We start from the raw sequence: 12,952 nt of genomic DNA on the forward strand, positions 1-12,952 counted from the left end.
GCAACTTAGAACTGGAACTTTCTCTGGGGGTTGAATGTGAAACATAAATTGAAGCATTTCATTTGGAAATGCTTGCATGGTATCCTCCCAGTAAATGCGGTACTAAAGGAAAGATGTTCAAAGGGAGACCATATGTGCAAAGGATGTGGGGAAGGTCCAGAAACTATTGAACACATGTTGTTCTTTTGCAGCATTGCAAAATTAATATGGAAAGTTGCACCTCTGAGCTAGGAGGGCCTAAAGGATTATAGGACAGGTTTTGGCACTGGTGGGAGGCACTGAAAGAAGCTGTAACCAAGGAGAAGGGTAATGAGCATATATGTTTAACAGTAAATCTGCTATGGCAAATCTAGAAGTCCAGAAATGACAAGCAATTTAATGATCATGGTAGGGATCTGTTGGTAGCAGCTAACAAAGCAGTGTTGGAGTGGCAGGAGTATCAGGAGGCTCAAGAGACTGAGGTGGAAGTTAGGGTCAGCAGCACGAAGAAGGAAAGGGAGTTGCATGGTTGGGAAAGACCACAGGAGGGTTGGATAAAGATGAACTCAGATGCTGCTTTACACAGTAAGAAGGATAGAGCGGGCTGGGGAATGGTTGCGAGGGATTGGCAAGGGAAGGTGTTAGGAGCATGGGCTGTGCCATCTTTTAGCTGTTCGAACCCAAAACAAGAGGAAACATTGGCACTAAGAATGGCTATGAAGCTGGCAAAGCTGCAAGGATGGGAAAAGGTGGTGTTTGAGACAGATTGCTTACAAGTTGTGGAAGAGTTAAACAGGGAGGAAAATGATAGGATAGGGTCGGTAGTGGTTGATGATATTAGGAGTCTTAGAACTAGTTTTGATGAATGTTGTTTTACTTTCACTCGGAGAGTAAACAACTCTGTTAGCCATAAGCTTGCCAAAATGGCAGTTAGATTGGAAAACTTAGCTGAATGGAAGGATGACTTCCCAGCGTGTCTGCATGAACTTGTGCAGATAGACAGAGTGTAAGGGCAGTTGCCCAGTCTTTTTGTAACTTGTTTCGGTTTATTAATGGAACGTTGACGTTTTGACAAAAAAAAAAAACAAATAGGATTGGTTTAGTGGCTAAGAGAGGCCTCTTAGAGTTTTACTCGCTATCAAATTTAGGGTTTGAATCCTGTGCCTAATAATTGAGAGTAGGAAGTGTGTGGGAATGGATGGAAGGATTAAAAAAAACTGCAACTTTTGAAGTTGCAAAAATTGCATTTGATGAATACGTTTTTTACCATATGGGAAGAAGTCCGGAAAACATCACTTTTAGGAATTTTTTTTCTTTAAGTAGCACTCTTTGGGGATTTACTCCATCATCCACTAGATAGTTCTGCGTACAAAAGCAGCCAACTCGCAAAATAGGTACTACACTGACAATAATGGAGAACTTTTTGGTCTCTGGTTTCTAACGAGATGGAGTAACAAACCCTGCGTGGTCATTTGTAAAACCAAGAAAATGAAATGTCTAATTCCCATGGATTAGTAATTTATAAGACTAGATAATGCTTTCAGTTTTTTTACTAACAAATGACGTGAATTGCTATTTACTTTTCTCCAGTATGATTGCGATTAAAGTTTCTTGTCCCTCTCCGGTGGAACTTACACAATTATTCAATCAGAAAAAGATGAAGGCCCCGGCAACAACAATGATTAAGAAAGCTCATGCAAAAATGCCAAGCAACTTCCATTGCAAAAGCATCCAAATTTCCCACTGAATTGAACCACTGATCGAGGGCTCCCTGATGTCTTTCAAGTATTCTACCGAAACAACTAATGGCCGCCTTCATTGACCAAACTTAGAATTGTTGTGGCCGACAAAATTTAGTCTAGGCTTTCATACAGCTATTCTTTATCAAATCATGCAACATATATTTATTTGTAAACCAAAAACTTGTAGCAAATATTTGGACTTTTTTTGGAAAATTACTGTAGCATTGCTTTAATTGATGTATGATGTATGTGAGATAAAAAAATAATTAAAAATATATTGATAATATAAATAAATAAATCTTGACAAATAATTTACAGGCACAAACAAACCCATTACGACCAGATGACAAGTTACTATGAACTATGAACAGAGTCTTTTAGAAGTTTGCATCCGAAGAGCAAAAAATTCCTTTGCTAACTTAAATATATGCATTTACCATTCCATGTACTGAGAAATAAGTACAACATTGGCAATAATTCATACGGTAATTCAGATATTTTCAGTAACAGCCCCAGCATTGAATCATAAAAATATGAAGGCCCCATCAACAACAATAATGATTAAGAAAGCTCAGGCGAAAATGCCAAGCATCCTATTGAGGACTCCTTATTTGTCACATAATTGTCATTATTTATTGGGCAAATTCCACTTTACCCCTATGTGGTTTAGCATTTTTACATAATCCCCCTATGATTTCAAAAATTATATATAACCCCCTCATGGTTTGGATTAAAGTGTCAAAGTGACGGGAATGATCATTCGTAACGGAGTCACCTAAAATGTCAAAAATATCCTTATATAAAGTTGAAAATTATTTATTAACCAAGGGGGGTTATGTATATATTTTAAAAACCATAAGGGGGTTATATAATAAAGTATTAAACCATAAGGGGGTTATATGGTAAAGTATTAAACCATAAGGGGGTTAGTGTGTCATGTATTTATAAGGGTAATTTCGACATTTTCAGAAGTTCCGTTACGAATGACTATTTCCGTCACTTTGACACTTTAATCCAAACCATAAGAGAGTTATGTATAGCTTTTGAAACCATAAGGGGGTTATGTAAAAAATGCTAAACCATAGGGGGGTAAAATATAATTTGCCCTTATTTATTTCTTGTACCAAAACATAGTAGTCGAAGTTGAGTTGGACCACAGGGTTGTTAATGTGAACATAAATATCTCATGTGATTAGGGTGGTTCTACACCTCGAATGCAACAAATGTAGTACAATTTAAGCATGGGCTTGTGTTGTAATTAATGTATGCGAATAAAATTCATTGTGTGATTGTAACAAAAGAATTTTTTCTCATAATTTCTTAAATTGGAGAATAAAAGAAGCTGGTAAATTGTAATTAATTTGTTATACAGAAAAAAATTATGTTGTTTCTTCAACTTTATAAATTTTTGGTGTGAAATTTTTTTTCTTTGCTTAAGAATAAAAATTTTTAAAAATGTAATTTGGAATAAAAACTAGAAGAAAATAGTAGAGGGATTTTTTACCTCTTAGGGAGTTAAGTGTTACAAAATAGAAATTAGTTGGTAAAATGAGAAACATGGCATACCTTAGCAAGATAAATTGTAATTAACCCATATTATTAATTAAATAAATCTTATATACATTGACAGTGCATACATTCTTACCGTTAGATTCATGACACGTGTGCAAAAATTAAATTTTAAATTTAAATTTTATATAGTTATCATTCATCTAATGCTGATAATGTATACAAGGAAATATTAATTCTTATTAATTTATTATGTGATCTTAACTTCGAAGGTGAAACTAATAATGTGGACCATACGGTCGCACATGAGCCATTAATTAAGAACATCTTTAGCTTAAACTCTGACAGCCACTAAGTTTTTAAATTCCATACTTATACCCCTGAAGCAAATGTTTTGAGTTTATCTCTAAAGAGACTAACAGATTAGGTGAATGACTATTTTCCTTTTTCCCATGTCTCTGCCATCACACTTTATTGTCCCTATCGGGTGGAACGGACAAGTGAAAATGCCAAGCATTCAGATCTTTTCAGATTAAAGGGCTCCAGCAAGCATTTACTCAATAAAGATGAAGGCCCCAGCACCAAAGAATGATTGAGAAACTCAGGTGAAATTAGGGATGTAATCGAATCGAGTTGCTCGCGAGCTCGGTTAAAAGTTTGACTCGAACTCGGGTTGACCGAGTTCGAGTTCGAGTCGAACTCGAGCGCTTCGATAAGATAAACGAGTCAAGTTCGAGCATCCAGAAGCATTGCTCGAAGGCTCGTCGATTCTTATCGAGTTTTTAATTTTAATTATTTAATATATTATTATTATAAAATTACCCTTATACCCAAAAGAGTTGTTGAATTTACGAAATATTTCAAGTCATATAAAAATTTTTAAAGGGCAATAATGTCTTTTCACTCAAAAATTGTCAAGAAAATGAAAATTTCTAACTCAAGCTTGATAAGGCTTGTATTGACTCGAGCTCATGCGAGTTGAGCTCGAGTTTTGCAAGCAAGCATCGAGCTCGAGCTCGATCTCTAATAATAGTACTCGCTCGAGCAGCCTTTTTGCATGTCGAGTCGAGTTCGAGTATGGCGATATTCGGTCTCGACTCGACTCGATTACAACCCTAGGTGAAATTGCCAAGTAACTTCCAATGCAAAAGCATCCGACTTTGATAACCTTTTTTTTGGAAAGCCATTTTGCCTTAAAAGAATTTCTACGTGTTTTTCCAAGCACATTTTTTAATTACTTTTATATTTCGTGTATATCAAATTACTATAATATTTTTTTTACAAATACTTTAAAAAATAGCAATCCAAATGAAAAAGAAGCATTCCACTTCGACGTGGATTGATGACTTTCAAATGGTTACATCATGAACCATTTTTTTTCTTGTCAAGGGACTAGCGCTGCATTTGGGAGGCAAGAAATGATAAGAAAAGAAAAGTTTGGATGGATATATGTTAATTTTTGTCATTTGGGAGAAAGAGTGGGAAAGAAAATAAAAGAATTGGGCAGATTTTGATTTCTCTCCAGAGTCAAAATATTTTCCGCCTAAAGTATACTTTCACAATATGACAGTTTTACCCGTAAAAAGTTTCTAGGCAAAGTTAAATTTCCATGACTTCTAGCTTCCTTATAAAACCCCAGTCAATAAAAAATTCATCTCACTCTTCCTTCTCTTGACCACTAACACTCTGGCGGAGCGAAAATAGAGAAACTATTTGTGCCCTCTTTCTGCTTCAAGATCAGGTAACCTCCTCTTCTATTCATAGTTGCTTCATAGTATTATGGATACATTGACATGGGGTGTATGATGGAATTCTATTTTGTCACATGAATTTCCATAATTCCTTAATGAATTAAATTTAAAATTTCACATGCTTTAGTTGTTTCCTGGACACTTGATTACTTGATAGCTTATTCTTGGTCTTCTACCTGATTATTTGAATCATTATAGGGCTTCAATAATTTTTCAAAATTATCCCTCTTTAATAATAGCTAACAATCCTGGACGACAAGTAGGATGAGAGATTATGATGTATGTATTTCTAGGAAAGTTCGTTAATTTGCATTTGGATCAAAGTTTAAACAAGTTGGATAATTGATAATTTATTCCCGTTGAATCATCTTAGACATCCATTTATGCTGCACTTAGTACTGATCTTAATCACTCACAACAATGATCAGATTATCACCAATTAATGGCTTGGCATAATCACTCACAACAACCTTTGCCGGTTCTTTTAGTTGGAGTAAGGCAGCATACGACAAGAAATAATTGATTTTTTCAACTAGTATTGGGTGGCAAACTATGATCATATTTTAATGACTTCGTATATATATAGTAAGGTTGTGTGGATAGCAACAAATTTATCAATTTTATTATTTTAATTACCTACTGACTCATAAAACAAATACACTAACAATAATACTTTTAGTTGGATAAGAAATCACACTAAGATTCAAATTAGTTTCACATTCAACAAAAACAACGACAATTAATTGGTGTTGACGTTATTTGCCATGTAACAAAATTGATCATGCGTCAAAGGATTTGTAGCACAAATTATGTCGATCGATCCATTGGGTATCGATCTAAACAAAGTCAAAATATGCGAAAGGAAATATTGATGCAACTTAGGACAAATTAGATATGTAGTCTCGATAAACATTGACAAAAAGTTCCTAAATTTGGCAAACTTGGATATATAGACTTAAACAGTGTTGTGAGGTGAAAAATTAGGGGCAACATGATCGAACACCGGTCTAAAAGAATTATATGATAATTATATTTTAGATGGAGTATTTGAGATCACAAGCCTCACTGTCAAAATTTCAACTACATAGGAAGCAAATTAACTGATTTAAAAAGAGGTGTCTCTTTTTGTTTATTGATTTGCTATATAAACATTTTGATCCTATTAACTTTCGCTACCTTAATTTCCTAATTGAGGAACCGTCTTATAAAAGTTTCACCACCTCCTCAGATTACTACAATCAGATTGCGCTAAAATTATTTTGAGGTGACCCCACACAATTTGATTAATCCCAATTATACCGCAACGGAATCTGAATCTCACACATCAACCCACTGGAATCGTTTAATCATCTCTCTCTTGTTCTGACTGGCTTCTATTCTGATTTCTGCCAATTGTTGCTGAAACATTCCTTCCATCTCTTCTATCAGAAAACCTTTCGATCCTAGTTCCAATTCCAAGCAAGAAACAATGGCTGACGCTGCTATCAGTGCTACTGTTAAGGTCGTCCTGGAGACGGTCATTTCCATTGCCGCGGACCGTGTTGGTATGGTTCTCGGGGTCAAAGCAGAGTTGGAGAGACTAAGCAACACTGCTGCAACGATCCGAGGTTTCTTGGCTGATGCTGACGGGAAAATGCATAGCCCAGGGGTGCGAGATTGGCTCAAGAAGCTAGAGGATGAGGTTTTTAAAGCTGATACCGTGCTGGACGAGCTCAACTACGACAATCTTCGTCGGGAGGTGAAGTACCGAAATCAACTCACCAAGAAGAAGGTATGCTTCTTCTTCTCCTTCTTTAATGCAATTGGCTTTAGTTCCAGCTTGGCTTCAAGGATCCGGGACATCAACACCAACTTCAAAAGGATCAACCAGCAAGCCAATGACTTGGGATTGGTAACCAAGTACCAAATTGAAGCTGCACTCCCTGCTGATGCCGCTGGTGCCACGACAAGCAGACAGACCGACTCTATCATTCTTCCAAACGTTGTAGGAAGATCCGGCGATGAGTCAAAGATAGTGGGGATGCTGTTGACCCCATCTGAAAGAGTTGTCTCAGTTATTCCCATTACAGGCATGGGTGGTCTGGGCAAAACAACTCTTGCTAAATCAGTCTACAACAATACAAAAATTGATGAGAATTTTGGCATAAAGAGTTGGGTTTGTGTGGCTAGAAAAATTGATATAGTGGAGCTGTTTAAATTGATTTTAAAATCGTTGACAAGAACGAAGGTTGAAGTGGATGATAGGGAAGCCATAGTTCAGGAAATTCGAGGAAAACTTGGGGAAAAAAGATTTCTCCTTGTTCTTGATGATGTATGGAATTGTGAACCGGGATTGTGGAGTGACTTCTTCGCCACATTGTTGGGACTCAGTACAACTAAAGGAAGCTGGTGTATTCTCACTACTCGTCTACAACCAGTGGCTAATGCTGTGCTTAGGCATTTGCAAATGAATGGTGGTCCTTATTTCTTAGGAAAGCTATCAGGTGATGAGTGCTGGTCCATCATAAAAAGAAAGGTGCTCGCAAGGGAAGAAGTAACAAAAGAATTGGAAGCAATACAGGAGCAAATTTTAAGGAGATGCGATGGCCTACCCTTGGCGGCAAGTTTGATTGGTGGCTTGTTGCTTAACAACAGAAGAGAGAAGTGGCACTCCATTGTGCAGGAGAGTCTCTTGAATGAAGATCAAAGCGAGATCGATCAAATACTTAAGGTGAGCTTTGATCATTTATCACCTCCATCAGTTAAGAAATGTTTTGCATATTGCTCGATTTTTCGCCAGGATACTGAATTGGGAGAAGATGAACTAATTCAGCACTGGGTTGCAGAAGGTTTTGTTCAACCAGATCGCCAAAACCAAAGATTGATGGAGGAAATAGCGGGTGATTATTTGAGGATTTTGTTACAAAATTCCTTATTGGAAGAAGTAGAAGAGTCGTGGAGAACATATTATAAAATGCATGATCTCGTGCATGATTTTGCAAAATCAGTTCTCAATCCTAAAAGCAGCAGCCAGGATCGCTACCTTGCATTACACTCATATGAAGAAATGGCAGAAAATGTCAGATGGAATAAAGCAGCATCAATCCGCTCGTTATTTCTCCATTTAGGGGGTGGCATATCTGCTGACACGAACATGTTATCAAGATTCAAGCACTTGCATGTTCTCAAATTGTCTGGATATGATGTCATGTTTCTGCCGAGCTCTATTGGCAAACTATTACATTTGCGGTTGCTCGACATTTCATCTTCTCGAATCAAAAGTTTGCCAGAATCTCTTTGCAAGCTATATAATTTGCACACACTAACGATTCGAAATAATGCACTTGGAGGAGGTTTTCCAAAACGGATGAATGATTTGATTAGCTTGAGGCATCTAAACTACCATCATCATCGTGCAAAATTTAAAATGCCGATGCAAATGGGACAATTGACTTGTCTTCAAACTCTGAAGTTCTTTAATGTAAGTCAAGAGAAGGGTTGTGGCATCGAAGAGCTTGGGACCTTGAAATATCTTAGAGGACCATTGGAGATAAGAAATCTTGAACTAGTAGAGGGCAAAGATGCAGCTAAACAAGCAAAATTGTTCGAAAAGCCAAATCTGTCTCGCTTAAGGTTAGACTTTAGACGGAAGAGGGGGCATCAGAAAAGCGATAACTCTGATGAGGATGTGTTGGAAGGTCTCCAACCTCACCCAAATTTGCAAAAGTTGGAAATTCGATATTTTATGGGTGATAAATTTTCGCAATGGCTTATCAATTTGCCAAAATTGGTGGAGTTGTGGATAGAAGATTGCAAGAGATGCAGTGAACTCCCCTCATTAGGACAACTACCATCCCTCAAACGTCTCTTTTTGAACAGACTAGAAAACATTCGATCTGTTGGAGATGAATTCTATGGTATTACTACTAATGAGGAGGGGGAGGATGAGGGCAGATCACGAGCATCAGGGAGCAGCACTAGAAGACGAAAATTCTTTCCGGCCCTTGAAGAACTCCGTGTAGCATATATGAAGAATTTGGTAGAGTGGAAGGATGCAGACCAAGTGAGGTCAACAATAGCCGAAGAAGCAGCAGATGTCTTTCCCATGCTGAGGGATTTGAGCATTCAACATTGCCCCCAACTGACCACTCTCCCGTGCTCATGCAAAATTCTAGACGTGCAATATTGCCGCAATCTAACAAGTATAAAAACGGGTTACGGCACTGCTTCTGTTGAAAAGTTGAAGATTGGCTGTTGCAACAATCTTAGGGAGCTGCCAGAAGATGTGTTTGGATCGAGTTTGCAGCGGCTGAGCATCGAAAGTTGCCCAAGACTAATTAGTCTGGGAGTAAATGGGCTGAAATGCCCACTACCATGTCTTGAACGATTGAGTATTCAATATTGTGTTGGGTTGACCACTATATCCGACAAAATGTTCGAGTCATGCCAGTCTCTGAGGTCCCTGTCGGTGGAGTGTTGCCCCAATCTGGTGTCATTTTCGCTTAATTTGCAGGAGATGCCTTCTCTCGAGGATTTCGCCCTGCTCAACTGTCCGAAATTGATCCCTCATAGGTTCAATGGATTTGCTTTTGCCACCAACTTAAGAAAATTGTGGATCGGTCCCTTCTCCTCAGGTGACTCCTCAATTGATGGTTTTGACTGGTCTGGTTTAAGATCTGCATCAACACTCCGTAAGGTTCACTTAGAAGGGTTACGTCACTCGGATTTCCTGCCACACCAGCTTCAATACTTGACTACCCTCACTTCACTAAATCTGAAGAACTTTGGAGGAATAGAAGTGCTACCTGATTGGATTGGAAACCTTGTGTCCCTTGAAACCCTACAGCTATCGAATTGCGAAAAGCTTCGATGTTTGCTGTCTGAGGCTGCCATGAGACGACTCACAAAGTTAACTAGTGTTGAAGTTCGTCGGTGTCCTCTATTAAGACAACGATACGCTCCCCAAAGAGGCATCTACTTGGAGGAGTAGATTTCAAGTTATTTTGTAAGATTTTCCTATCTAAAGTTCACACTCATATATATGTATACAAATTTTTTGACATAAATTTGCTCTTCAGTCTCTTATACTCTGTTTTCTCCGTCTCTTCTATGAAATTTCACTAGTCTTGCAAAGTTAATCTCTGTAATCCTCTTCTTTTTGGGCAGACCTTGGTTTCTCTTCAAAGATTAGTTTTAACAGATCATGGTTTTGAACAAATTAGAAGAGACCAAAATTCTGGATTTCCTCTGCCTCTCTGAATCACTGAAAGATTTTGAACATCTTAAAAACTCCTTACACTTCAAATTGTTACATTCTATTTGGCCAAGGATGAAATTATTAGCAATGGTGCATACACAATTAGCCTCTTTGTTTGAATGTGTTGGAAAATGTTTCATTTGATTTGTAATGCTACATGTACGTGGACCCATTCTTCATTTTTCTGTCACCTGATATTGCCGGTTTGAACGGACAACATTAAAGCTAATCAAGAAACATTTGCGAAGAAAATTCAAGATACAATTTTCTGTTCAATATACAATAATTTTGGATAGTTGTTTGTCATGTTTCACAAGTTCCAGAAGTTTATACATCACAATTACCATGCAGGCCAGCAGTGAGAGCGAACAAGAAGAAGTCGATGACAATGAACAAGCAGGCAGACATGGTGAACAAAAAAGCACTGATAGTGTGCTCAAACATCAGCTTCATGGTGTTTCCCATCGTTGCTGAAGAAGAAGAAGATCTTAGGAGGTTTGTTGTGTAGAAAAGTGATAATGCAGCATTTCTCTCCCCAAGAACTCTTTTATTACCTCCATCCAATTTACTAAGAGTACAAGGAATTGGTGCAAGTTTGCATTCTAGTATGCTTGAGTCATGTAATTGGCCTAAGAACAGGGCATTTTCCTGTACTTTTATGTGTTTGTGAACTTTTACCCTATGCCAATAGCTTATCTTTTGCTCTTTAAGATTTTTTTATTTACTTGGTGCTAAACATGTCTTTTGATTGTGAAAGAATCTGGTCTTTTCCGATTTCCTTGCACTAGTTACTAGACCATAACTTTTCTTTGCTTCCACTGTTCATTATAATCGGAGCCAGACTGAAATGTACCATTGTGATGCTTTCTAGAGTCTTAGGAAGCATAGCTTATGTTATTGGACAAAGGACACCATCGTTTACACACCAATTGTCACACGATATTGCATAATAGGAGAAACTTCTTGAATTCTGGTGGGCTTTGATTGGTTTAAGTAGGATGATGTTTCTTTTATGTTTGTACTGACCCCTTCTGTATAGTTTACATAGATCTAATTGGGCTGCTGCTTCTGATATGATCCCAAAAGTGCATACCTTTAGTTTTTTAAGCTGCAGTATCGGTTTTTCTCAATGCACTGCCATCACTAGTTTGTTATATTGTTGGTTTCTGGTTGGCAGATGAACTTTTATTGAGTTGAAGTTTCATTTCTTAGCATTTATTAATTCTAATTTGAATTTGCTTTTCATTTAGGCCATGTCCTCGCTTAAAGGTTGGGATAATACATTAGAGAAGATTTGAGGAGGCTATTGATTACGTAAATGAGCAGCATCCTTCAGATGATTCCTCTGTTCCAGCTGTAAGACTGTTTGTTGCCATAAATTCAACTCTCTAGTTCTGGCTTTTATGAATCAAACGAACTGAACTCTAGCATTTTGATTGTTTTGCAGGATCCCGATCCTAACCTGAAAAATGCAACAGACAGGAAAGAGGCACAAATCCCTCCGGAGCTTATCACTCGATGTGTAGCTACTCTGCTCATGATTCAGCTGCTTTTTGGGTGTACATCTCTAAGATCCTTTATTCCCATCTTGTCTCTTTCTTTGCTTCATAGAGGGCCCACTTGTGATGATGTTTATATTAGAAGTTTGATCACTTGGACGATTCCCTTCCCCTTTTCCTGTTAAAACTACAAGCTGTGCATATTTTGGTTTATATTTTCCTTATGGCTTATTATCAGTTCAAAGTACTGAATCTCAGTTTCAATAAAGTGGATATTTATGGCTATTAAATTGTAGCCATAATGAAGTTACTGACTCAATCTAGCAACTATTCGTATAATGGGATCACTCCCTTGTTTTGCTTTTTTCAATGAATTAAGGAGGAGTTGAAACTAATCTCAAACTTCGTTTAACTGATAATGAAGCTCACCCTTCACTTGCTTGCTGCTGTTAGGTTTGCATCATATTTTTGAAATATTTTCTTTGTCAACTCCATTTATTGGTTAGAAAGTTCTTTCCGCAGTTGTAGGAATGACACGACTAGAATATCAGTTCTCTATTCGAGAATTGAACATCTGTGCGTACAATGTTTTAAATGCTCTTCATTCTACAATTTGTTGTTTTGTTTTCTTGTGATGTACACAGTTCGACCTTTTTGCGAATGTATACTTATTGGCTTAATATTGCAGTCATTTATTGCAAAAATGTACAGAGAGGCAGTTTCCACTAGCTGATGTGGCGCAAATATTGGATTCTGCAATTACAAGCTTGAAGCCTTGCTGCCCACAAAACCTTCCAGTTTATACTGAAATACAGAAGTGCATGGGAATTGTCAGGAACCAAATATTGGCGCTTATACCTACTTAGCCAATAAAACTTGGACGTATTTCTTTTTCATATCTGCAATGTAGTAATTGATTTGATTGCCATCTTAGCTTCTAAGGCTACCATGACAAAGTTTTCTGTTTGTACCCACCAACATCAATGCAATGAATTATCACTTCCATTATACTTCGAATAAGGCCATCTATGTTCAAATCCATGATAGATTTGCCTCTTACTTCCTGCTGTTAAGTAGATTACCTAGCCAGAGATTGTTGTCTCGGCCTGAATTTGCACACATTGCTAGCAGCTGTAGATGTTCAATCAATATTCAAAATATTGTGTATTGATCTAAGAGCTTTAGTTGTTTTACCCCTTTTAAACAAGATAGAATTTTTGTTATTGTTGCTCACTG

General features: G+C 37.4%; 1 protein-coding gene across 7 annotated transcripts; it reads left to right on the forward strand.

Moving 5' to 3' along the window:
- Positions 1 to 4,873: 4,873 nt before the first annotated feature.
- LOC113699177 (putative disease resistance protein RGA4) lies at positions 4,874 to 12,724 on the forward strand. Of its 7 annotated transcripts, XM_027219364.2 has the most exons (6): positions 4,874 to 4,971; positions 6,410 to 9,965; positions 10,569 to 10,712; positions 11,468 to 11,573; positions 11,665 to 11,739; positions 12,405 to 12,724. In XM_027219364.2, exon 2 carries the CDS (start codon positions 6,450 to 6,452, stop codon positions 9,948 to 9,950), a length of 3,501 nt encoding a protein of 1,166 aa, XP_027075165.2. In that variant the 5' UTR covers positions 4,874 to 4,971; positions 6,410 to 6,449; the 3' UTR covers positions 9,951 to 9,965; positions 10,569 to 10,712; positions 11,468 to 11,573; positions 11,665 to 11,739; positions 12,405 to 12,724. The 7 variants fall into 7 exon arrangements, with proteins under 7 accessions (XP_027075165.2, XP_071901869.1, XP_071901899.1 ...); XM_072045768.1 differs by having other exon boundaries at positions 11,665 to 12,724; XM_072045798.1 differs by lacking the exon at positions 4,874 to 4,971 and having other exon boundaries at positions 6,181 to 9,965; positions 11,665 to 11,776.
- The last annotated feature ends 228 nt before the right edge of the window (positions 12,725 to 12,952 follow it).

This window comes from Coffea arabica, chromosome 1c (genome assembly GCF_036785885.1).
Source record: "Coffea arabica cultivar ET-39 chromosome 1c, Coffea Arabica ET-39 HiFi, whole genome shotgun sequence".
Taxonomy (NCBI): Eukaryota; Viridiplantae; Streptophyta; class Magnoliopsida; order Gentianales; family Rubiaceae; genus Coffea; species Coffea arabica.

Excerpts from the sequence above, each read along its gene's own strand:
- LOC113699177 (XM_072045768.1), top strand. The coding sequence starts at position 6,450 with ATGGCTGACGCTGCTATCAGTGCTACTGTTAAGGTCGTCCTGGAGACG.